This window comes from Sarcophilus harrisii, chromosome 3, assembly GCF_902635505.1.
Source record: "Sarcophilus harrisii chromosome 3, mSarHar1.11, whole genome shotgun sequence".
NCBI classification, from domain to species: Eukaryota; Metazoa; Chordata; class Mammalia; order Dasyuromorphia; family Dasyuridae; genus Sarcophilus; species Sarcophilus harrisii.
In genome coordinates, this window is record NC_045428.1 from 233728365 (window position 1) to 233754570 (window position 26206).

The 26206-nt window shown below is 33.7% G+C and overlaps 1 protein-coding gene across 2 annotated transcripts in view; it reads right to left on the reverse strand.

Moving 5' to 3' along the window:
- Positions 1-494: 494 nt before the first annotated feature.
- GRIK1 (glutamate ionotropic receptor kainate type subunit 1) overlaps positions 495-26206 on the reverse strand; it is a 101267-nt gene continuing 75555 nt past the window's right edge. For both annotated transcript variants that reach the window (XM_031959208.1, XM_023498842.2), the window contains 3 exons: positions 15235-15460; positions 2366-2616; positions 495-1245 (listed from right to left, as the gene is read on the reverse strand). In XM_031959208.1, the coding sequence (XP_031815068.1) occupies positions 1096-1245; positions 2366-2616; positions 15235-15460 (627 nt within the window). In that variant the 3' untranslated portion in view covers positions 495-1095. The remainder of the gene's footprint in view (positions 1246-2365; positions 2617-15234; positions 15461-26206) is intronic.

Genomic DNA, 26206 nt, shown 5'->3' on the forward strand with positions numbered 1-26206 from the left:
TTAGATAGTCTGTATTTTATAGTCTATACTGCCATAATGGCACAGGTCACATCCAGATAGAGGACAAATTAGATGAATTTGAGAAATTTGAGAAAAAGGCTTATGATAAGCCTTGAATAAAAATTCATTATTATAGTATTGGAAATTTTCAACTATACAAAAGATATTCTCTCTCTCTCTCTCTCTCTCTCTCTCTCTCTCTCTCTCTCTCTCTCTCTCTCTTTCCCTCTCTCTCTTTCTATGTGTGTCTCTTTGTTTCTCTCTTTCTCTTTTTCTCTTTTTTTGTCTCTTTTTCTGTGTGTGTCTCTGTTTCTTTTTGTGTGCCTCTCTGTCTCTTTCTTCCTTTCTCTGTGTCTCTGTGTCTCTATCTGTCTCTATGTCTGTCTGTCTGTCTGTCTCTGTCTCTGTCTGTCTCGGTGTCTTGGTGTCTGTGTCTATTTCCCTGCCTCTGTCTCTGACTCTCTGTCTCTCTCTCTCTCTGTCTCCCCCCCCCCCAAATTAGGACATTAGAAAAGTCATAAAGCCATAATTTATTTAAGTGATAATTCGATCCTTTGAAAGGTTGAGAAAATATATGGATATGGAAATTGCTCTTTTTAAAATCTGCTTTTGACTCAACAAGGAAAAACTGGTTGCTGAAACTGATACAATATCACAGAACTGAATTAATTAGAGAGAAATAGAAGAAAATTGGTGAAAATTTAACATGCACTCTAGATTTTTGTCATTCTTATTCAGTCATCTCCAAATAATATGTTCTATTAAATACTTTTCAAGCTCTACAATCTGTACCCCCTTTTTGATTGGTAGTACTATAAAAAAGAAACTTATTTTCATGCAGAAGGATAGAGTTAAGAACATAATAATATACATATGAAATATAAAATGTAAATATATAATGCATTACATTTAATGCCTATAAAAGGTAAACTTCTGTTATTTTAAGATGACTATGAAACATTCCAGATCCTCTGCATTTGACCTTTTTTGGGGAATACGGAAATTATGGTTACTGTTATTTGGAAGAGTTAAATGCTGTTTGAAGGTTATAAGCCTTGGAACAATTTCCATTTGATACACCTTTTGTTTTACTGACTATACAGTATGGACTGAGGACTGTGTCTGAGTCCCTTGTTCCTCTTGAATCAATTTGCCACAGTCTAATTCCATAGTGAAGGTGGTTCCAGATGTGGAGTTGGATGGTTGAGTTTGTTTACATTGTTGTCCATAAAAAAACCCAAAAGCCTTGAAAGCAAAAGAATAGGGGAATATAATAAAAATAAGTAATCTAAAAACAAAAATGAAATCAAAACACAAACAAAATGAAACTGAAAAGATGGACCAAAATTGTAAATATATACATAATTTTATATTTTTAAATAAATTGAATAAATTAAATCACTTCAAGAAAAAATAAAAGGTGATAATACAGTAAACACTTGCTTTTTATTTAAAATTTACATAACAATGTTCTCATTTAAATAATATTCATTGTTGCCCTGTTATTTCTGCCAAAGATTTCATTTTAAAGAGATGCCAGATTATCACAAACTATCTAAAATATTCAAAGTTCAGGAAAGACCTCCACTTAAAATTAGCCTGGATTATTAAGTTTTTATATTGTAGAAATTCAGCCTTTTAATCAATTGTCTCAGTAGTAACTTGTAAAATGTTAACTGAGGGTTTTTTTTTTAAATAAAACAAAAATCAATATTCTGCTTTGCTTTAGAATTAAATACCTTAAAGTAAGACAGCAGTATATTAGTACTTTACTTCTTATGTATTTGATTCAGGATTAAAAACTAATAACTTTTCAAAAGCATAAGATCCTAAAATTTTTTAATAAAATGTTTTAATATTAAATAACCATTTATATCCTATTTCACATTTCTACAAAAATTTTTATTTTCCCTTTATGAGTTATATTTCTTAAAAATATGAATACCAAATCATAAAAATGTCTTTATTTAGTGTAAACTTTATTTTAGATTTCACCATTCCTATTCAATCTTCCTTCAACTTCTTTCATCTTTTTCTAGTTTTTCCAGATTATTTCTTTTTAGGTCTATGTTTTAAGACAAAATAATTATTTGAGAAATAAATGTACTTGGAATTTCTTTACAGTTGAGCAAACACTAGTCACATTTAGAAAACAAGGTTTTTCTTTTTTCTTTTTTATATTAATGAACAATATGGTTGGAGCTCTAGATCAATCTATACAATTAAAAAAAGAATATTCTACGTTAATATTCCCTCCCAAGGACTTTTTATGGATATTACCTTTCAATGAAAAATAATATATTTTTTTAGAAAAAAAATTCATACTCAACTGTCAACCACCCTGCCCAAGCCACAAATGACTCACCTGTTCAACATCACTGTTCTTCCTTGATTTATATATAAACTCTCCAATAGCTACAAACACAGAAAGGACAAGTCCAGCAGCCAATACAATAAAGATGCCACCAATGTTTTCTACTCCCAAAGCACTGGCCTCTTTGCTTTCTTCCTCAGGGCAGCCATTTCCCCGCCACCATTTTTCTTTCATCATATGCAATTTTCCTTCCTCTTGTAGTTGAAGGATAGCTATAGTAATTTTATCTCGGTAAGGAGAGCCTGGAAAGTAAGATCATTTGAGTGATGTAGGTTTTACATATATGAATATATATACACATATATGTATATAGAGAATATATATACACAATATACATGTATAACATGTAAACATACATATACATGCACACACACATGTGTGTACACATATATGAATAAAACATAGTATTTACTGAAGGTAAATCAGTATAAGGAAACCAAAATACACTGGCAAAGGAAGTAAAAGTTAAAGGGAGAGCTTCCAGTCTAGAAAGAACTATAAAAGGTCAGGTGATAATTTGGTATGCATTGGGTATGTTTATATGGAATAAGAAATATCTATCCAAGAATACTGTATCATACTCCTGCATTTAGTTTTTAAATGAATCTTTTCCCATGCTAAATAGTTCTAGAGTATTTGATTCTACTTCCTTTGAGCTCTTGATTATATCTTAAGTTGGTACAAGAATTTAAGGATAATTTTCCAAATTCAGAGATATCATCCTCTTTCCTTTCCCCAATTTCATTTGACTCATTAAATTATGTGCTTTTTCTAATCTCTCTCTTTCAGTTATCACAATGACAATATCAAAGGTGCTTCTAAATTGCTGGGATAAGAAAGCAGAAGATTATAAATCTGTAGTTCAGAATGATCAAATTCCCATTACATTCCAAAATATACCTGATACTCCAGCCTCTGTTTCCTAGAGCAAGGTCATGTCAGCTACATCTCTCATTCAGCGGAATGGTGGTGTACCTGAGTGATTGGCTGGTCTCTAATAACAGTTCAATCCCTCCTCACCTCTATCCCATTCTGCTGTGATTCCACAAATTGTATGTTGGCTCAGGTTTCCCTCCAAGCTAGTAACAAAATGTTTACCCCATAGAGGAAGCCCTCTAATCTGTTGACATTAAGTCTTCTGGTTGTCAACTTGCCTTGAGACCACTGCTTTGTTGAATGTCACAGATCATCTTTGTCACTCTCTACCATGTCCATCTGTTACTTCTTACAATAAGCACCAAGTTCCACTAAGTTTTATTGTGTTTAGGTAAACAGAAGTCAGTGTTGGTGTTGAGAGTCATGAGATACACAAATCTTCAGTAATAACTGACCATTGCTGTTGTATTTCCTCCCTTCCATGTCTCATAGCATTACTCTGGCATTAAAGTCACTCAGAATTACAATCTTGTCCTTTTTTGGTACATGTATGAGAATTGCCAAGTCATTATAATTTTTTTTTACCTTTATCAAATTTCATCATGGTGAGAGCATATGCACTGATGATGGTGACATAGCATTTTCTTACAAGTGTCAATCACATCCTTATGAATGAATCACATTCACTTCTTTTGGGAGGTGAAATCTAGCTTGTTGATTAGATTAGATTGCACAGTGTTATGGGGACGGGCTTTATACCCCTGTTTTTGTTCTGATTGCTCAGGGACAAGATCCTACTGATTTTACTCCCAAAGTATCAGACCTTGAGATGGTTTCTGGTTTTCCTGGAACATCCCTCTTCAGAGTTTCCATAGACTTTGGTCTTGTTTATTAGCTTCTGGTTCCCAAATGTCCTGACTCCAAGTATTGCTTGGCTTCAGGCTTGTATTTGGCTAACTTCTAGTGTAATATTGGACTGCTATTTACTTTTTGTCTTTATCATTTTATCTTATTTTAGATCATTGGTGAAATTCATTTCAATCAAAAGTCTCTTTTCCATTTATAAGTGTAACATATCTCTGCAATGCATCTTCATGAAACGATTACTGTTTCTTTACAAATTAGTTAAGAGTTTAGATGAAGATGAAATGTTGGGAGTTGGGAGTAACATTTTAGAAATAGATTGTTGTGCAGCATCTCTTTCTGTGAAACCAGAGGAGACTTATGTGTTTCTTCGGTCATTTGTTAGTATTTATGAAGAATATTATGTGACTGAAAGAGGCTTGGGAATTATATTCTTTTATGAGAATTGTCAACATATTTTATGAGGAAATTATATAAGAAAAGCTTTTTGAAAAAGCTGTGAGGAGCTAGCAGAATAACGTATTTGGGGGAAAGACATCTCTCAACTCCATGTATAATAAAGAGAATAAAAGACAATTAATTTAATCCTGAAGAGAAATATAAATAAGACACTTAATAGATTTTGATCATTTATCTAGAGTGAGTTAAATGATTTGAAACTGAATTTCTAGAAAAATGAAGAATCTCTTGGAGGTTTTGCTGGTGGTTTTGTGGGGACTCCCGCAGATATGGTGAATGTCAGGTCCATCTTTAGACACAGCAGAAGATAGAGATGAAGATGACCGGCATGGCGTTAAAGGTGGTACGGACGGATGGCTTTCTGGCCCTGTACAATGGCATCAGCGCTTCTATATGCCGGCAGATGACCTATTCCCTTACCCGATTTGCCATCTATGAGTCATTCCGAGATAAGCTCACTGCCGGGAGCCATGGGCCCATTCCTTTCTATAAGAAGGTGTTGTTGGGATCTCTTTTGTTTTTACTCAGCATTTGAGGTAACTTTGGTGGTAATATTGGTTATACCACAGTATATATAAACATATGCATTTAAATTTACATATGATTGTTGTTATCATTCAGTTATTTCAGTCATGTCTGATTTTCTGTGACCCCATTAGAGGTTTTCTTGGTAAAAATACTGGAGTGGTTCACCATTTTCTTCTCCAGTGTGCCCTCATTTTACAATGAGGAACTGAGACAAATAGATATTAAGTGACTTGTCCAGGACACACAGTTAGTAAATGTCTGAGGCCAGATTTGAATTCTCAGTACCATGCCAAAGTACCACTTAGCTGCCCAGGTGTCTATATTATTTCCGGCTAAAATATAGGGTAAAGTAGAGAGACAGAGAGTGTTCCTTATTCTAGGGGCAGTACAAGTTAGATTTTTAAAAAAGCTGATCTATTAGGACAGAGAGGGAGAACAATATCAGACTATATAAGACTTGAATATGACTTCATAAATCACCTGTTCCTAGAAACTAATCACAAGTAGGAGAAAAAAAGTATTAAGGAGTGAAGCATGGATACCTTCATTGTCCAAACACCAGTTTCTGGATGGACATTATTTTTCATTAATAACTTAAAGGTGTGTTTCAAATCGGTCTTTTCTAACTTGCAATTGTAGTTTAAAAAGCTAATAGAAATCAATTTACTTCGAGTTCTGGAGGAAGGGTTCTCAGACAGTCACGATTTATAAAATTCCTATGACCTCTACCCTACTGCAGTTATGCACAGATGTTGTCATACCTTCAATTTTGCCATCAATTAGAAGTATTTCACATTTGTTTTATGAATTCCTAAATGCCTTTATGTGATTATAATCTGTTGTCATTCTACTTCTCCCTCTGCCTGGCATCCCAAGTCTATCTTTGCCTTCACCATGACCTACGATACTTTATTCTCTTAAACTCCATGAGAATTAAATGTTCTCTTGACCAGTTCAACTCTGCCTTGCCTTCTGCTCTTAATCTCTTGCTTTTTTTTTTTCCTACCAAACTTATTGTTTTCCAAATTCGAGTCTTGAATTACTCCCATCATCTTCTGCCTTCACTTCTATTCACATGCATGTGAATGAAACTACAGGAAAATTACAAAACTATGCTCCTGGGTCCATAAAAGTTTATGCTACATAATCTTTAGTAGGTCCTGAAAAACTTGAGTAATCCTTTTATACTTCCCTAATCAACTCACTATCCCACTTATCATAGTACTCTTCTATACCTTAATAATCCCATTTTACATCTACCATGACACCCCCACACTAACTGTAGCATTTCACTAAAAATACCAAAGCCATTCAGATAGCCCCTTATCTCCTATCACTGAGATGCCTTCTGCTACTCTTTCTTCCTTAATCTGTTTTACATAAAGAGATTGTGTTTTCTTTTGAGCTATCATAATTTTGCTTTGCCAAGCAAAGATGTAAAGCAGAATTGCACTAGTTCAAAGGAAACATCAGATGCACACATTTAGAGACATCTCCCTCCTAAATGGTGATAGGGATTATTTGTTTTTTTTCTGAGTTCCTATCAGTATGAACAGCCACAGCTAGACACACTGTATTTTGACCTGGACATCATTATGTCATTTTATTCCTCTTCAAGCATGAAGGAAAATAACAATAACAATATGAAAAGGTGGCTTTTCTTTTTGCCAAAAGAAGCCTTCTACCTGAAGAAATGATCACATTCCATCTTGGTTTTTTTCCTAGATGATTGCCCTACTATTATCTCCTCTCTCATTTATTTTCAGTTTTTTTCTTGTCTACGGGCTGCTTTCCTTCTGCATACAACTATATCCATGTGTCTCCTATTCTCAAAAACCCTTACTTGGTCTAGATATTACTTCTAGCTATCATTTCATGTCTCCTCTCTTTTATGGCTAAATTTTTTGACATGGCCATCTATAATAAATAGATTTCTTCATTTCCTCCCTTCTCATTCTGAAAGATTGACTTTCAACTTCATCAAATAAAACTGTTCTCTCAAAAATAACTAATGACTTCTTAATTGCCCACATCTATATGACCTTTTCTCAATCCTCACTTTTCTCAACCTCTGTGCAGCCTTTGATATTATTAATCATCCTTTTATCCTTAATAATCTCCTCTTTAGGCTTTTTGAATATTCCCTCCTGGCTTTTTTCCTAGTTATCTTATCACTTCTCAGTTTCTTTAATTAGATCTTCATTCATGGGTCCCCCATGGATCTTTCCTAAGCATTATTCTGTTGTATACCATTTCACTTAGCATATTGGCTCCTGTGTTTCAATTATCATCTCTATGCAGATGACTTTTAGCTCTACTTATGCAACCCTAATCTTTCTCCTAATCCCACATCTCCAACTATCATTGGATAAATCAAACTGAATGTTTTGCTAACCCCAACATGTCCAAAACTGAATTCATTATCCTTTCCCAATCTCCATCTTTCCCCTTTTCCATATTTCCCTATTACTGTTACCATTGTCATCTTCTTACACAAGTCCACAACATAGTTGTTCATTCTCTTTAACTCTACATATCCAATCAATTGTCAAGTTTTACCATTCCTATCTTTGTAACATTTTCTTATGTTTTTTTTCCCTATTACACTGTAACCACATTGGTTCAGGGTCTCATCACTTCACATTTAGAATATTGCAATAGTCTGCTAATTGGTCTTCCTGCTTCAAGTTTCTCCCTGGTCCAATACAGATAAACAAAATGATCTTCTTAAAATATATATCTGATCATATTACCATATTTAATAAACTCCAGTAGCTACCTGTTACCTTGAAGATCAAATATAAAATCCTGTGTTTGATTTTTAAAACCTTTCATAACCTAGTATCTTCCTACTTTTTCATAGACTTTCTAGGTAAGAAGTCTACTACTTCCTTCTACCATCACATTGACAGCGTCCTCAGATTTAATTTCCAGCTCCAGATAAGCCCTTTTCCTGCTTAATCTCCAGCCTTTGGAAAAAAGAGATTTTATGAAATAGTGCTTCCCAGCTGGCCATCTCACCTACTTTGCCCTCATCTCATTTTGCTTTTACTTATAACCCAATTTCCATTCTCTGTTGAGAACAAGGAATGACACCCTCCACTCAATGATGAACATTTTCATACTTCGTCGTACCTTTCATATACCAATGACTCTTGGCTCCTCTTAAGAGTCATTTCAACCCCATTTTTTATTTCCCACCATCCAATTCTTCATTCCTATCCCTCTCAATTCTCACACCCCAAATCTTCAATCAAATTCCATAGATCCACAGATCCCTTCCATGCCCTGTGGATACCTGTTCCATGGGTAACAAATTTTCATTCATCTAAAATCTTTTCCTCCTCTTTTTGTCTACTCCTTCCATCTATTAGCTATAACTGAACCTGGTCTCTCTGATGACACTATTTGGTCATTCTTTCCAGTATTAGATATACCTATATTATTTTCATTGACATTGTTAAGATTGGGGAGTTGGAATACTCCTTGCTACCCATCACCACTTCTGGATTGTCCTCCACCATTCAGTAATCTCTTTTCCTTTGAGATTCACACTATTTATATCCACAACTCAATCAAAATCCTGATAGCTGTTGTCTACAGACCTCTATATCACTCCCCTTAATTCCTCAATGATATTAGCTCCTGGCTCACATTTTTCCTGTCCTTTACAAATTCTGCCCATATACTGGGAGACTTCAACATATATATTAATACTCTTTCAAATACTCCAACCATTCAGCTCCTTCAACCTAATTCACTTCTCATGAACTATTTATCCACCTCACTTCAGTCCCATGCAAAATTGATTATTTTATCTTGTCATCATCCACAAATGTACTATATGTTTATGAGCCATAATTTATTGCCTCTTCACTACTCCTCTTCTTTTCCTTACAAAAGTTTGTCTTACACTGTGACTGCCAAATCTCTCCCTGTCCCTGCACTAAACATTCTCTTCTTTTTGCCGCATCTTGATCCTTTGAGGAATCAATTCAACCCTACATTGTTTTCTTCTTTTGAATCCTTTTCTCTCTTATTATATCACTGATTATGCTAAGCCAAGCTTTAGCTTTGGACTATTTTCAACCTAATCACTTCTATTCTTACACATGTGCTACTGACAATGGATAAATCACAAAACTACTGTTCCAACTGAGTCCACTATAAATTTATATTATACAATATCAACTGATCCTTCATTGTTACTGTGCAGCACTACTATGTGTCACTCTCCATAGTGACTCTTCCAAATATTTTCATCCTTCCTCAAGTTTTCCATGGCTCTTACCACTATCACTCTATCAGCTGAGAACTTTATCTTAAATTTTACAGAAAAAAATTTAGTCTATTCATCATGTACTTCTTTTTCTCCTCTCTCCCTCACTTTCTATATCCCAGAGGCCTTCTGTCCCTTTCTTCTTCTTCTTCTTCATCCCTATTTCATATGATGGAATGGATTTACTCTTAATCAAAGGTAATTCCTCAATTTCCAAAAGATTTCCCTCTCTGTCATACCTATTCTTTCACTTATTTTCCATCTTTCCCTCTTTGTTGGCTCATTTTTTATTGCTTAAAAACATGCCCATGTCTTCCTAAAAATATCCTAAAAAATAAAATTTTTACTTGCTACTCCCACCTCTATTATCATTCAGTTTTTCTTCTGTCCCTTGTCTCTATATTCCTCAAAAATTTGTCTTCAATAGATGCCTTCACATTGTCTTCTACCATTCTCTTAATCCTTTACCATCTGGCTTCTGACTTTATTATTCCATTGAAATTCCTCCCTTCAAAGTTATTAATGATCTCTTAGAGAAGGTTTCTTAAAGAACTCATTCTCCTTGAGTTCTCTATAAACCTTTGACACTGTTAATCATTGTCTCCTCCTTGATAATCTTTTTTTTCTCTAGGTTTTCAGAACATCACTCTCATCTGATGCACCTTATCTGAGCACCCCTTCTCTGTCTTTGTTGAATTTTCTTCCAGATGACACCCTCTAATCATGGATGTCACACAGAGTTCTGCCATTAGCCTTCTTCTCTTCTTTCTCTATATGATTTTATTTAGTGTTTTCATCAGCTCTCATGGATTCAATTAGGATTTAATTTAATTAGCATGGATTTAATTTGCATAATTTAGCTGGTTCAGTTCATTACTGCTCCATTGGAAATGATTTGGTTGATCTCGTTGCTGAGGATGGCCTGGTCCATCAGAACTGGTCATCATATAGTATTGTTGTTGAAGTATATAATGATCTCCTGGTCCTGCTCATTTCTTTTTTTTTTTTTTTTTTTTACATTGCATTATTTTATTTATTTATTTATTTTTTTATTTAATAACCTTTTATTTACAGGATATATACATGGGTAACTTTACAGCATTAACAATTGCCAAACCTCTTGTTCCAATTTTCACCTCTTACCCCACCCCTCCCTAAATGGCAGGATGACCAGTAGATGTTAAATATATTAAAATATAACTTAGATACACAATAAGTATACATGACCAAAACATTATTTTGCTGTACAAAAGAATCAGACTCTGAATTATTGTACAATTAGCTTGTGAAGGAAATCAAAAATGCAGGTGTGCATAAATATAGGGATTGGGAATTCAATGTAATGGTTTTTAGTCATCTCCCAGAGTTCTTTTTCTGGGTATAGCTAGTTCAGTTCATTACTGCTCCATTAGAAATGATTTGGTTGATCTTGTTGCTGATGATGGCCTGATCCATCAGAACTGGTCATCATCTAGTATTGTTGTTGAAGTATATAATGATCTCCTGGTCCTGCTCATTTCACTCAGCATCAGTTCGTGTAAGTCTCTCCAGGCCTTTCTGAAATCATCCTGTTGGTCATTTCTTACAGAACAGTAATATTCCATAATTTTCATATACCACAATTCATTCAGCCATTCTCCAACTGATGGACATCCATTCAGTTTCCAGTTTCTAGCCACTACAAAAAGGGCTGCCACAAACATTCGTGCACATACAGGTCCCTTTCCCTTCTTTATAATCTCTTTGGGATATAATCCCAGTAGTAACACTGCTGGATCAAAGGGTATGCACAGTTTGATAACTTTTTGAGCATAGTTCCAAAACTACTAAAAACCATTACATTGAATTCCCAATCCCTATATTTATCCACACCTGCATTTTTGATTTCCTTCACAAGCTAATTGTACAATATTTCAGAATCTGATTCTTTTTGTACAACAAAATAACGTTTTGGTCATGTATACTTATTGTGTATCTAATTTATATTTTAATGTATTTAACATCTACTGGTCATCCTGCCATCTAGGGGAGGAGTGGGGGGGGTAAGAGGTGAAAAATTGGAACAAGAGGTTTGGCAATTGTTAATGCTGTAAAGTTACCCATGCATATATCCTGTAAATAAAAGGCTATTAAATAAAAAAAATAAATAAATTTTTTAAAAAATAATTTGCATAATTTAATTTAAATATGCTGATGATTCTCAAATCTACTTATTCTGCCCCAGACTTTCTATTGACCTCTAATCTCACATTTATCTCCAACTGCCTTTTAGAAATTTTAAACAGGATGTCCAGTAGAAATATTAAAGTCAACATATCCAAATCCAACTCAATATCTTTCCTTCTAAACTCTCCTACTTCCTACTTCCCATTTACTGTAGAGGGCAATGCATTGATCCCAGTCCCTCAAGTTCACAACTTAGGATAAACTCCTTATTGTTTTTTTTACCCCATTCCCTTATTCAGTCTTGCATTCCACAATTAAGGGGGAAAAATAAATGATGTATTTTGTCAAAAGTTTTGCTTTCCCAATTGATGTAATCACATGGTTTTAGTTGCTGTTCTTAGTATATCTATCTGTTTATTGATGAATTTGCCTTGGTTTCCTGGTACAAATCCTATGTAACTTTAAAATATATTCTCTTGGATATGTTACTGTGACCTCTTTGCTAATATTTTGCCAATTTTCTTTCTATACAATTAGAGTGCTAGCTCTAGAGTAAAGAAGACCCTAGTTCAGATCTGGCCTCAGCTACTTCCTAGTTGTGTGACCATGGATAATTATTTAATTTCTGTCTGCCTCAGCTCCCTCTATTGTAAAAGGTGATAATAATAGGAACAACCTCACAGAGTTGTATCAAATGAGATTATATTTATCAAGTGCACAACTGATTGTCACACAACAAATGCTTAATAAATGCCTGGTTCTTTACATTTTACCTTTGATTTCCTCTCTTCCTGTTTTAGGTATGAAGAATGTCATGAAAGAATTTAGTAGAATTCTTTTTCTCCCTATTTTTGAAAAGAGTTAATTTTTTAAATATTGAATTTAATTGTTTCTTGGATGTTTGATAGAAATTCATTAGTGAATTCATTTATCTATTAGAAGGTCCAAAATAAGAAAGATGAGTTCAAATCCAGTCTCAGATAGTTACTAGCGCTATAACTTTCGGCAAGTCCCTAAATTTCTGTTTGCCTGTTTCCTCATCTATATAATGAAGATAAGCACCTACGTTTCAGAATAATTGTGAGAATCAAATGAGATAATTATTGCAAAGTACTTGTGGCTAGTACATAGTAAGTGCTATATAAATGTTAATTGTTATTATTAATATCATTATCATTATTCCCTATATTTCCCATTTTGGAATTGATTCCATTTGGGATTTTCTTAATAGAGATAACTGGAGTGGTTTCATTCTCCAGCTCATTTTACAGAGGAGAAATTGAGGAGCTGATTCCTTACCCAGTGACTATTGAAGGCTGGATTTTAACTCGGATCTTCTTGTCTCCAAGCACAAGTATCCCAATTCCATGTTGTATCCTCCAGGAGATTAGAACTTCTCTCTCACTTATTTTCAATTGTTCTATTCTACCTTCAATGTCCTCATCAGCAAAAATCTTGCTTGATCTGCCATTGTCTCATTTTCCTCTGGTCTTTTGTAAATAAACTCCTTGAGAAGGACATATATAAAAAGTGCTTCCACTTCAGTTACTCTCACTCTCTTAACTCTCTCAAGTCTTATTTCATGCTTCATCATTTAATCAAAACTGTTATCTTCAGATATTAGTAATCATTTGATTTTCAATTATGATGTCCTTTCCTTATTCTTCATTCTTCTTGACATCTCTGCAACCTTTGACATTTTCTATCACTCTCTTGGTTCCTATTCTGGATCTTACCTATTTCATCACTCCTCAGTCTCCTCGTCCAAGTCATACCTGCTAATTGGGAGTCTTCCACTAACCTCTATATTGTCTTCTCTCTAGATAAAATATTATTTCACTTGCTAATCTCACAAGTTCCTATGTATTCAATTATCATCTCTGTGCTGATGGTGCTCATGTCCTTATCAAGTTTTAATCTCTTTTCTGACCTCTAGTTTTGCATCTCCATCTGTGCAATATAGATTTAGAATTGGATGATTTCTAGGCATTTTAAAAACAACATATATTAAATGGAACTATTATCTTTTTCCCTAAATCTTCCCCTATTCTTTTTTTTTTTTTCCTCTGAGGCAATCGGGGTTAAATGACTTGCCCAGCGTCACACAATCAGGAAGTGTTAAGTGTCTGAGACAAGACTTGAATTCAGGTCCTCCTGACTTCGGGGCTGATGCTCTATCTACCACACCACCCAGCTGCCCCAATCTTCTCTTAGTCCTAACGTTATTATTATTGCTGAGTGTACCATCCTTCTCCTACTTAACCAGGTTAGCAACCTAGATTTCATCAATTTCTCACTCTCTTTCACTCCTTACTTGTTAGACCAATATGTTACCAAGGCACTTTAATTTTACTTATACTGAATCTTTCATATATAACTCACTCTCTCCTCTGAAACTGCCTAGGATAAGCCTTCATTATTTCATATTTAAACTATTGCTTTGCCTCTAGATAGTTTTCTTATCTTGAGTATCTCCCCATTCCATTCTTTCTCTACCATATGTTAAAGTGATATCACTAGAATGCAAATTCCCATGTATAAAATTTAACCCCACTCTCTCCTCTCAGCCAATAAAAATCACTGACTCTCTATTACCACCACGATCAAATAGAAATTATATTTTTTTACATTCAAATCCCTTTTTACATTCAAATCCTCTTTTTACATTTACATCCCTGCAAAACTTGCCTTTCATCCCTCACCTTTTAAAATCTTTTTTCATCCTATCTTCCCTTCTCACACACACTCCATGGCCAATAACACTGTCCTCCTTGCTATTCCTTGAACAAGACGCTCCATTTCCAAACTTAGAATGTTTTCACTGGCTATTCCCCACACCTGGATTGCTCTTCTTCCTCAATTCTGACTCCTGGTTTACATAGTCTCAAATTTTAGTTAAATCTCAGCTTTTATATGAGCTATTTTCTGATTTCCCCTTAATTCTAGAGCTTTCACACTTTTAATTTTTTTCTTTTTGATCCTGTATAAAACTTGTTCTACAAAGTTGTTTATATGCTATTTCCATATTAAATTGTGAGTTTCTTGAGAACCGGGATTTTATCTTTTGCCTTTATTAATGTACAGCACTTGGCATATAGTAGATACTTAATACATTTTTGTTAACTAGATATTTTAATCTGTATAAATACCCTGACTTCCATTTGCTTTATTTGCTATTTACTATTTGTGATTGTCTTTTGTGTAATTAGCATTTAGTGGCAAGGGAATAGGACCTTTGGATATAGGCTTTACAACTACTCTTTAACTGATATAGTTAAATGAAAGTAGACAAATTTAATTTTAGTTCAGGATCACTTTTCTGAGGAGAACAAACTAAACAATTTAGCGACACATTCTCCTGTTCCTCCTCCAGGTAGCTCTTGTCTTCTTTGAAGAAAAGTAGGTGAAATTCCTGAGTTATCTATCAAAACCTGACCAGGAATCATATCTAGAGATTCACAAGACCTTTAAGAGTAACAGGCACACTTTTTACCAGGAAGACTGGTTGAAACTTAGATTAAATATTAAATATTAAAGTACTTAAATAAAACAAAATAACATGTGATAATTCAATTATATTGATTAATGAAATCAAAGGGGGCAAAAGAACTTACTCCTAGTTTATTTCTATCTTCCTAACCAGAATGAAGGCATCCACTGCTAAAATCATGTACCTTTACCATCTTACCAATAGGGGTTCCCACTCCATAACCTTTGGAATCAATGAGTCCTCCAATCTGAGTAAGGTTGCAGTTTCTCTGGGTCACATACTCAATACTAGTAGACTCCATCAGTAGAGCATAGTCGGTAGTGAGTACACGTTGGATACCTTCATCATTCTTTTTTACCAAGGCTGTCTGTTGCCTGCTGTTCATGAAAGCCCACATTTTCTCATAAGTGGATATCTTTGATTTCTGTAAGGAGAGAGTGTAGCAATAGAAAGATAACAGAGAAAATATTCTGTACTATTCCAAACTTCTTTGTTCAAATAACACATCCTTTACAGGGCAGGGGTGGGGGGGGGGGGGGGGGGGGGGAACCTAAGTACAAGGTAATGATTTTCTAATAGAGAAGTTGAAATAAATATTAAGAAGAGGATATGAGGTTTATTTTTGTTGAATTATTTGCATAATTACCCAAATCTTCCTCTTCTGTTTTGGTTAGGGAGAGAAAAAGATTCTAGAATTAAAACATCACATGTCTAATTGAAAGTGAAGTGCAATGATCTTCTGAAACAGCTTACTCATTGGCTGGCCAAGGTTTTAAGATATTTAATAAGCACTAGTAAAGATATATTTGGCTTAGCATCTAACCAAAAGGATTTTTAAATGTATACATCTTGGAGAGTATTTACAATAATGGAAGAATAGCAATGGCAAGCAATCCCAGTTATTATAGTATCATTTTTAGTAAATTGTGAATAACTGAAAACTAATAAATAAAAATTGTTTTAATTTGCATTTCTGTAATCAATCGTTATTTAGAGCATTATTTCATATGACTAAAATGGTTTTAACTTAATTAATGGTCTGTTCATATGCTTTGACCATTTATCAATTGGAAAATGGCTTGTATTCTTATAAATTGGAGCCAATTCTCTATATATTTTAGAAATGAGGCCTTTATTAGAAAAAATGGCTAAAAAATTCCTCCTCCCTTCCCCCAGCTTTCTGCTCCCTTTCTAATCTTGGCTGCATTTCATAATGTTCTCTATTTTTCTTTGGCCATAAATTTCTTTCTCCAAAGATTTTATAGTAAATCATCTCTTACTCTCCTAATTTGCTTATAATATCATCTTTTATGCCTAAATCAGTTACCCATTTTGATGTTATTTGGGTATAGTGTGTGAGAAGTAGGTCTATGCTGAGTTTCTGACACATTATTTTCCAGTGTTCCCAGAAATTTTTTGCCAAATAGTGAATTCTTATCCCAAAAGCTGGAGTCTCTGGGTTTATCAAACACTAGACTACTATAGTCCTTGATTATTGTGTCATATATATCTAACCTATTCCACTGATCAACCATTCTATTTCTTAACCAGTACCGGATGGTTTCGAAATTGTTTTTGTTTTGTTTTGTTTTGTTTTTTCCTCTTGTGCTGTTTAGGAAAACACCCTGAGAAGTAAGGAATGAGTAAATGAGAAAGTTCAGTATGCTTTTGGGAACTTAAGTGTTCACATGGCAAAAGCATTTTCATTTTTATTTATCATGGAAAGAGAGAGTCAATCAGAGAGACAGAGACAGTCCCAAGGACTGGCAGAAACATGAGATGGTATAGGCATCTGTCAGGAAGGGAGGGTACAACTGAAAGAGACTAATAATGCTTTTGGTATTTTTCTCTGAGAGGACCAATAAAGTAAATACTCTGCATTCCTTTTCCAATCATCCAGTCTTATTGTTGCCCAATATTGTTTACTCTAAAATTTTCCTATTATTCAGAGTGTGTTTGGGGTTTTTAATAGATAAAGGTATCAATCACAACTTGATTTGAGCATTTTTATTTGTGAACAAAAAGTTTGTTATGTTGTTCCTTCTTTATTTTTTAAAGACAGTTATCAAGCCCTAATCTCTCCTAGCCAATTGCCTATTAGAAATCTTGAATTGATATCTTATAGATATCTTATACTCAACATAGACAAAAATGATCTCAATTTCTCCCCCCTCTTTTTCCCTAAATTTTCTATTAAAAATATAAGCCCTCTCCCAGAGTTTGGTATGGGACTCTAGTGGAAGTAAATGCCCTGCCCTTTGAGAAGTAGGGTAGAGTTAGTGAGAAGATAGAGAACTCTAGCAATTATCAGTTCCTTTTGGAAATTTCCAAGTTGGATCCTCTTTGAACCCCTTTTCGGACCCTTCAAAACCAAGTCTCTTTGGGACTAATAAAGCTTCAGATTTTTGAGCACTAAGTTGAACTTCAGTTTGGAGAGACCTTCCTCACCTGAGATAAAAAGAACAAAAAGCCTCCACATGCCTCTACCTTTAGGTTGTTTCTTTAAATACCCAGGGGGCATTTTTCTCTTTGGTGAGATAAATGATACTCTCATATATGATGCTTTCTCTCCTTTGACATTATCACCAGTCTGGTTCAGGCTCTCATTATTTCATCTCATTATCTCGTATAATAGCCTTTTAGTCTGTCTCCTTTCCTCACGTCTTTCTCTACTCCAATTCATCTTCCATTTATATATCAAGTTGATCCTTTTATTGTACAAGTCTAAACATGTCACCTCCTTATTTAATTAACTACACTGGTTCTCTCTAATATGAAAAACAAAACCATCTTGCATTCAAGGCTCCCCATAATTTGTCTCCTTCCTTTCTAATCTTATAACTTGCTCCTCATCATGTACTCTGTGATCCAGTGACACTAGCCTCCTAACCATAATAAGACATTATACCTCACAACTCTGGGCATTTTCATATTTTTTCCATTCTTGGAATTCCTTTTTTTCTTATGTCCACCTCCTGTCCTCCTTGACTTCTTTCAAGTTCTGGGTAAAAATCTCATTTTATAAGAATCCTTTTTTGATTCCCCTGTTTAATTTCTCCAATTAGCCTTGCATATAACTTTTTGTACAAACTTGTTTCTATGTCATTTCCTCCAGTAGACTGTAAGATCATGGAAGGCAGGGGCAGGGGTTTTTGGTCATCCTTTGCATCCTCAGCACTTACTATCTGGCATATAGTAGCCTGTCAATAAATGCTTGATGACTGTTCTCAAGTTTATAAATGAGTTACTTCTTTGCCATTCAATATTTTTTCTCCCTTTCCTGTCTAGATCTCATTTCAGTTAATCGACAGATGTTGAGAACTTATTGTAAGAGATAGAAGGTTCCCTTGGCATAAGGGTTCCTGTTGGAAGGAATACAAATCTAGTACAAGTATTTCCATGCTCATTAATGAAGATCCAGAAGAAAATAAGCCAAAGTCCATTACTGAACTTGAATTTATGGATTCAAATCCAATCTAATCTCTTTGAAGAAGCAGCCATTTCTTTAGTAAAGAAGCCACAGGAGTCCTCATGACTCAAGTTAATGCATTGGTTAAAGGTTGTCTCTATCCCTTCTTGATTTAGATGATTTGGGGTAATGCTGAAGAGACTGACATACTTTTCTTAATCTCAAATAAGATTTTTTTTTGGGGGGGGGGAAATTGCCATACTTTTTTGTATTTACATTCATGTTAAAACCACTAAAGTATCAAAGAATTTCTGGAATTTGGGGAATTTTATAAAGTTCTTTTTAGAAGTTTTCTTCTCTTCTCTCTAATGGCTATCAGCACATAGCATTCCATTAACGTAGAAGCGGTACTATTTTTGTTTGTTTATATTCATTATGTTCATTTATGCTAATACAAGGCAAAATAATTAATTATTAAGTGAAATTTTGTTTCCTGTTACCTTTAGCCTCACAATGACGAGAACTTTCCATCACCTTGACTGCATTTCTTTTTAAAAAGATGTCCCCCTTTTTCAGTTATGCAAAGTATTTCAGCATTTATGAGGTCCAGTCACTCCAGTAGTAGAAAATCCAACTGTTTATTAGACAAACATCTCATACTTAGATTATTAATAGATTAATAATTTTAATTGTCTAAAGTATTTTTTGGTACTCACTATTCTTTTATATACCATTCCAACATGTTACTGAAGGACTGGAAGAAGTCCAACACAAAACTCAAAACAATGTTGTATATTTCTTTGTTTCATTGCTTGCCTTGTTCAGCGAATTCTTCATTTAGTGACCATGCTTAGCTGATTGGTTTTCAGCCATCAGAATCAATTGACAGCATTAGATTAGAAAATCTGCTGAACAAAACTATCACTTTTCACAGATGATATGCTGATAGACTTATAGCAGGGCTTCCTAAACTTTTCCCACTCATGACTCCTTTTTGCCCCAATTTTATTCTATGATCCTGACTATATAGATATATAAAATAGGTGTGCAAATCAAACATTTACTGATAATAAGTTATAATTTCATGACCCTCACATTCAGTTACAAGACTGCATACAGAGTCACAACCCATAGTTTAAGAAGCTGGGTCAAAGAGAAATCCAGACAATAAATTAAAAAACTAGTTGAAATAATTGAATAAATTTAGCAAAGAAAGTGAGATGATATAAAATAAATTCACAAAATTTGTCATCATTTCTATGCATTGCCAACAAAGATCTGCAGTAAGAAATAGAAAAAGAAATTCCCTTTAAAATAACTCTGGGCAATATAAAATATTTGGGATTCTACTCTCCAAAACAAATCCAGGAACTATATGACCATAGTTACAAAACTTTTTACACAAATAAAATCATATGATCAATTGGAATACTATCAATTGCTCATGGGTAGAGTGAGCCAAATAATAAAGATGACAATTCTACCTAAATTAATTTACTTATTCAGTACCATCCCAATCAAACTACCAAAAATTATTTTGCAGAGCTAGGAAAAATCATGTGCATCATTCATCCGGAAGAACAAAAGTTTAGAACACTAAGGAAATTAATTTTAAAAAATACAGAGCAGCATGGCCAAGTCATACTAGATCTCAAACTATTAAAAAGTGGTAATTGCTAAAAAAAAAAAAAAAAAAAAAAAAATTGGTACTGGCTAAGAAACAGAGTGGTAGATCAGTGGAATAGATTAGGTGGTAAATGACCATTATAATCTAGCATTTGATAAACCCAAGGACTCCAGTTTCGGGGATAAGAACTCACTACTTGATAAAAAACTGCTGGGAAAACTATAAAACAGTATGACAAAAATTAAGCATAGACCTACATCTCATATAGTACACCAAGGTAAGTTTAAAATGGGCACATGCTTTACACATAAAGGTTGATGTCATAAGCAAAATAGAGAAAGCATGGAATAATTTACCCTCCAGATCTATGGAAAGGGACCAAGCAAGAGATAAAGAACATTACAAAATATAAAATGGATAACTTTGAGTATATAAAATTGAAAAGGTTTTTGGATAAACAAAACCAATGCAGCCAAAATTATAAGAAAAGCAGAAAACTGGAGGGGGGAGATGAATTGTATAGCAACTACCTCTGATAAAAGCTTCATTCTCCCCGCCCCCCCAATATATGGAGAACAAAGTCAAATTTATAAAAATATGTCATTTACCAATGATAAATGGTCAAAGGATATGTACAGGTAGCTTTCAGATGAAGAAATCAAAGCTGACTATAGTCATAAAAAATGCACTAAATCACCCTTGATTAAAGAAATGCAAAGTAAAACAAATCTGAGGTACCACTTTCTGTCTATCAGAATGGCTAATATGACCAAAAAAAAAAAAAAAAAAGAAATTGACCAATGTTAGAGGGCATGTAAAATAATTGGAATACTAATGCATTGTTGGTGGAGTTGTGAACTGATCCAAACATTCTGGAGACATTTGGAACTATGCCCAATGAGCTATCAAACTGTGCATACCCTTTGATCTACCAATATGCTTACTAGGTCTGTAGCCCAAAGAAAGAAAGGAGAGAGGAGGTGAGACATACATATACAGAGAGAGAGAAAGAGAGAGAGAGAGAGAGAGAGAGAGAGAGCGCAACCTATTAGTATGAATAACAACATTATTGAATAATGAAGTGTAAATGACTTACCAATGCTCAGCAATATAATTATCCAAGACAATTACAAAAGAGTCATAAGGAAAAAGGCAATCTGCCTCCAGAGAAAGAATTGATAGTCTATATTTATCTGTATTTCTATATCTACATTTATGTCTATATCTTTTATCTAAATCTGTCTATATAGCCAGATATGCCTAATGCAGAAATTGTTTGTTTCTTTGAATTATACATGTAATAGGTTTTTGGGTTTGGGGAAGGGGAAGGGAAGGTGGGAGAGATTTTAAATCTGAAAATAAAATTGATTTTAAAAATAAGGCCTTCCTTTCTAGAACTTTATTATTAGTGATTAGTCTTTTCTTCCAAGGTTAATTAAAATATTTATTGCTATTTTTGTTTTTGCATCATTTAAAAATTCCTTTCTATTCCCATTCAATATTTTCTAAGGATTTATCATATTTAACATTTCTAAAACTATGTTCATCTTCTTAACTTCTTTATTTTATGATTAGATTTATCTAGGTCTGAAAGGGGTAATTTGAGATCCCTCACTATTGTAGTTTTCTTGTGTTTCTCCTGTAACTCATTTAATTTTTCCTTTAGAATTTAGATGCTATGCTGTTTATTGCAACATGTTCACTTATTAATTTGTTATCTATTGTACCTTTGAACAAAATGTGGTTTCCCTGATTATCTTCATTAATTAGGTCTACTTTTACTTTTGCTTTATCTGAAGTCATGATTGCTATCAGTGCCCTTTTTACTTAAACTGAAGCATAATAGATCATTCCGTCCTCTTATTTTAATTCCAAGCTTGAAATATATTTCTTATAGCAACATATTGCTGGATTCTTGTTTCTATTACATTCTGTAATTCTCATCTGTTTAAACGATCTCATCTATTTTTTTCCTATCAAATTCATAGCTATGATGACTGTGTATTTCCCTCGACCCTAATCTATAATTGTCTTATTTTTTTATCCTGTATCTTCCTATTATTTCCCTAAATCTACCCTCCTTTTTTTTTATCCTTCCCCTGTCTCTTACTCCTTTCACTTCTATTTCTCCATTGAGTAAGATGAATTTCTGCACTCAACTGCATGTATATGTATATTTGTCTTTCCTTCAACCAGTTCAGATGAGAATGAGTTTTATATGTTGTCTGCACCTCTCTTTATTTTCCCCTTCATTATATAAATTCTTCCTTGCCCCCCATATATATATGAGATAATTTTCCCTATTTCTGTTTCCCCCTCCCTTTCCCCTTCTCTTTCCTCCAACTTTTCTCACCCTTCCATTTTTTTAGCATCCCCACATAATAGAATCATATCCATGTTCTAAGTAGAATCCTTTTAATAGCCTTCATAATGAAAAACTTCTGAGGGGTTAAATGTATCATTTTCCCCATATAGGACTGTAACTAGTTATCTCATTTAGTCCCTCTCAGTCATGCTTACCCTTTAAAGGTTCTGAATGCCCTGTATTGATCAACAATATGTTTCTTGCAATACTTGGAAGTGAAAGCATAATGTTGAGAAAATCAAATATATGTTTTGTGTTTGAAATCAGTTTTTTTTTTTAATTCAGCTCTGTGCTTTTCATCAGGAATATTTGAAAGTCATCTACTTTATTAAATACCCATTTCCCCATAAGATTATACTCAGTGTTGCTGGATATGTTATTCTTGGTTTTGATCCTAGTTCTCTGCTTTCTGCAATATCACATTCCAAGCTCCCTGTTCCTTTAAGTAGTCGTTGTTATTTAGTAGCTTCAATCATGTTTGTTTGTTTGTGACCCCATTTGGGTGTCTTCTTTGCAATAATACTGGAGTGATTTGTATTTTCTTTCTCTAGCTCATTTTACAGATCAGGAACTAGTAGCTAATATGTGTTTGAATCTGGATTTGAACTCAAAAATGAATCTTCCTCACTCCAGAACCAGTACTCTACCTAGCCACCTAGCTGCCCTTCTTTAAAGTGTAACTGAAAAATTTTTGTGTGGTTCTGAATGTGGCCCCTTTCTTTCTGACTGATTATAGTACTTTTCTTTTTAACCTGAGAGTTCTGATTTTTGCCTTTGATTTTCCTGGGAAAATCACTAAGAGGAGCCTAGTGAAACTTTTCACTTTCTACTTTGCCCTCTAGTTCTAAGCTAGCAGCATAGTTGCCCATTATAATTTCTTGAAATATGGTGTCTCTTCTCTGTTTTGGCTCAAGACTCTTAAATAGTCCAAAGATTGTTAAATTATCTCTCCTTAATCTACATTCCTATTCAACTCTTTTGTTTTTTCTATGAAATATCTGTCTCTTGGCTTTGTCTTATTTTTATCTATAAAAATTTTTATTCTACCTTTTATCTCATCTTTAGGAGTGCTGTGTATGTGTGTGTGTGTGTGTGTGTGTGTGTGTGTGTGTGTGTGTTTGTCTCCGTGTGTGTGTGTAATTCCTGCAAGAAATATGCATTCCTAAATTTACCATGCACAAAAATTTGTCTTATTCTATAATTCTATTCTTCTTAAGTTCACTGCCTCTGCTTACCTCTATTTTGCTTCATTTTTCTTTATCGTTGTTTTAAGTGGGATCTTTTTCAGATATCTGTTACCATGTTCCTCCACATTATCTCTTATTATCTTTTTCCAGATATGTGAAATGAATTATATTGCCAACTGTATGAGATAAAGGCCAAAAAGGTGCAGTATTTTGGGAGATATGCAGAAAATGAAAAAGAGTATGCTGGGCTTTTGTTGGTTTGTTTCCATTCCCTGAGGAATGGGTTGAAGTTAGGGAGTGGAAGATCACTAACAGGTTTCTATGAAAATTTTAAGTTGTTTTAAGCCTACAACCCTATGGGTTCCTATCTATTTCTTTGACTTGTAGAAGCAGTCGCATCTGACTGACAAAGATGACCTATGCTAACAATAGTATTGTTAGAGACCAATTTGCCAATATTTATCTTTTCTTGTCATGCCTTCTAAGCTACTCTAAATATGTCTTGCATGCTATCTGACTTTGTCTTTCTTTGCCATTGCTTATCTCCTCACTTTACTTCTTGTGATTCCTTTTCCATGCTCCCTTACTCCTTCCTTACCTCCCTTACTCCCTTACCTTATAGATTATATTTTTAGTAGATTATTATTTTTCTTATTCTCATTCCCTAAAGGATAGAGGCTAATTGTTATTTTCATGATTATTAATCTTCAATATACCTATAAATTCCTGATTCTATGAATAGTAAATCTGACAAGGACCTACTATATGAAAGAAATTAGTAATGAAATTGATCCCACAAATTATACTCAATATAAAAATTATCTTTTGATAAATATTTCAAAATCTTAGATTACTTCCAAGTTATCATTTTTGAATATTAATTATGATTATAGTATAAATTTTATTTAGGAAATTCTGTTCAAATTTAACAGATCCTGTTATGTCTCAAATCATCTTATTCTTCATTTCTGAAATCCACTAGGCATACCATTAGTCTCTTATACAAGTAGAGAAAATCATGAAATCATAGGATAATACATTTATTATATCAGTAAGATATGTTAGAGGTCATCAAGTCAAACCTCCCTGTTTTATAAAGAAGGAAGTTAAATCTAAGGGTGGTTAAATTATTTGCTCAGAATCATATAATTTGTAAAATTCTTTGAATATTTTAATTTTTTTCCATTACATGTAAAGAAAAATTTTAATATTAATTTTTAAGCCTGGAAAGATTTACATGAACTGATGCTGAGTGAACTGAACAGAACGAGGAGAACATTGTACCCAGCAACAGCAAGATTATGTGATGATCAACTATGATTGACTTAGCTCTTATCAGCAATGTAGTAATCTAAAATAATTCCAATAGACTTGGAATGGAAAATGCCAGTATAGAGACTGAAAGGATATAGAAACATTCTATTTTTGCTTTTTTGTTTATTTGTTTGCTTTTATTTTTTCCCTTTTTATTCTGATTTTTCTTTCACTATATGACAAATATGGAAATATGCTTAAAATGATTGTATGTATATATATATATACATATATATATATATAACATATTAGTTTGCTTGCTGTCTTGGGGACGTACAGGAAGACATACATAGACGTACAGGAAGTAGAGAGAAAAAATTTGGAACTCAAAATCTTACAAAAATGAACATTGAAAACTATGTTTACATGTAACTGGAAAAATTTTCCTATTGAGGAAAAAAACATTCATTTAAAAAAAATTGAGTTCCAAATTTTTCCTTTACTTCCCTAAAAAAGAAACAATTTGATATAGGTTATGTGTGTGCAGTAATGTAAAACCTATTTCCAAATTAGACATGTTAAGAAAGAAGAAACAGACTAAAAGAAAAGCTCACCAAAATTTTTTTTAAAATTTTAAAATGGTATTTTTGGTCAGCATTTAGATTCCATCAGTTCTTTCTCTGAAGGTGGATAGCATTTTTCATCATGAGTTCTTTGTAATTGTCTTGGATCATTGTATTGCTGAGAAGAGCTAAGTCATTTATAGTTGATTATCCTACAATGTTCTTCTGGATCTCCTCACTTCACTTTGTAGCAGTTCATGTAAGTCTTTCCATTTACCACCTTGTCATTTCTTATAGCACAATAGTATTACATTAGATTCATATGAAACAATTTATTCAGCAATTTCCCAATTTATAGGCATCATCTCAATGTCCAATTCTTTGTTATGCACCCCCAAGAGCTGATATAAATATTTTTGTCCTCATAGATAGGCCCTTTTCTCTTTTTATGATTTCTTTGGGATATAGAACTATTAATAATTTTTCTGAATCAGAGAGCATGCACAATCTGATAACTCTTTGAACATAGTTGCAAATTGTTCTCAGATTGGGTGGATCAGTTCACAATTCCAGCAACAAAGCATTAGTGTCCCAATTTTTCCATGTCCCTTCAAACATTTATCATTTTCCTTTTCTCTCATCTTAGGCAAGCTGGTAAATGTGAAGGGTACCTTAGAGTTGTTTTCATTTGCATTTCTCTAATCTAATTGCTCATGGGTAGGCTGAGCCAATATAATAAAAATGACAATTGTGCCAAAATTGTGA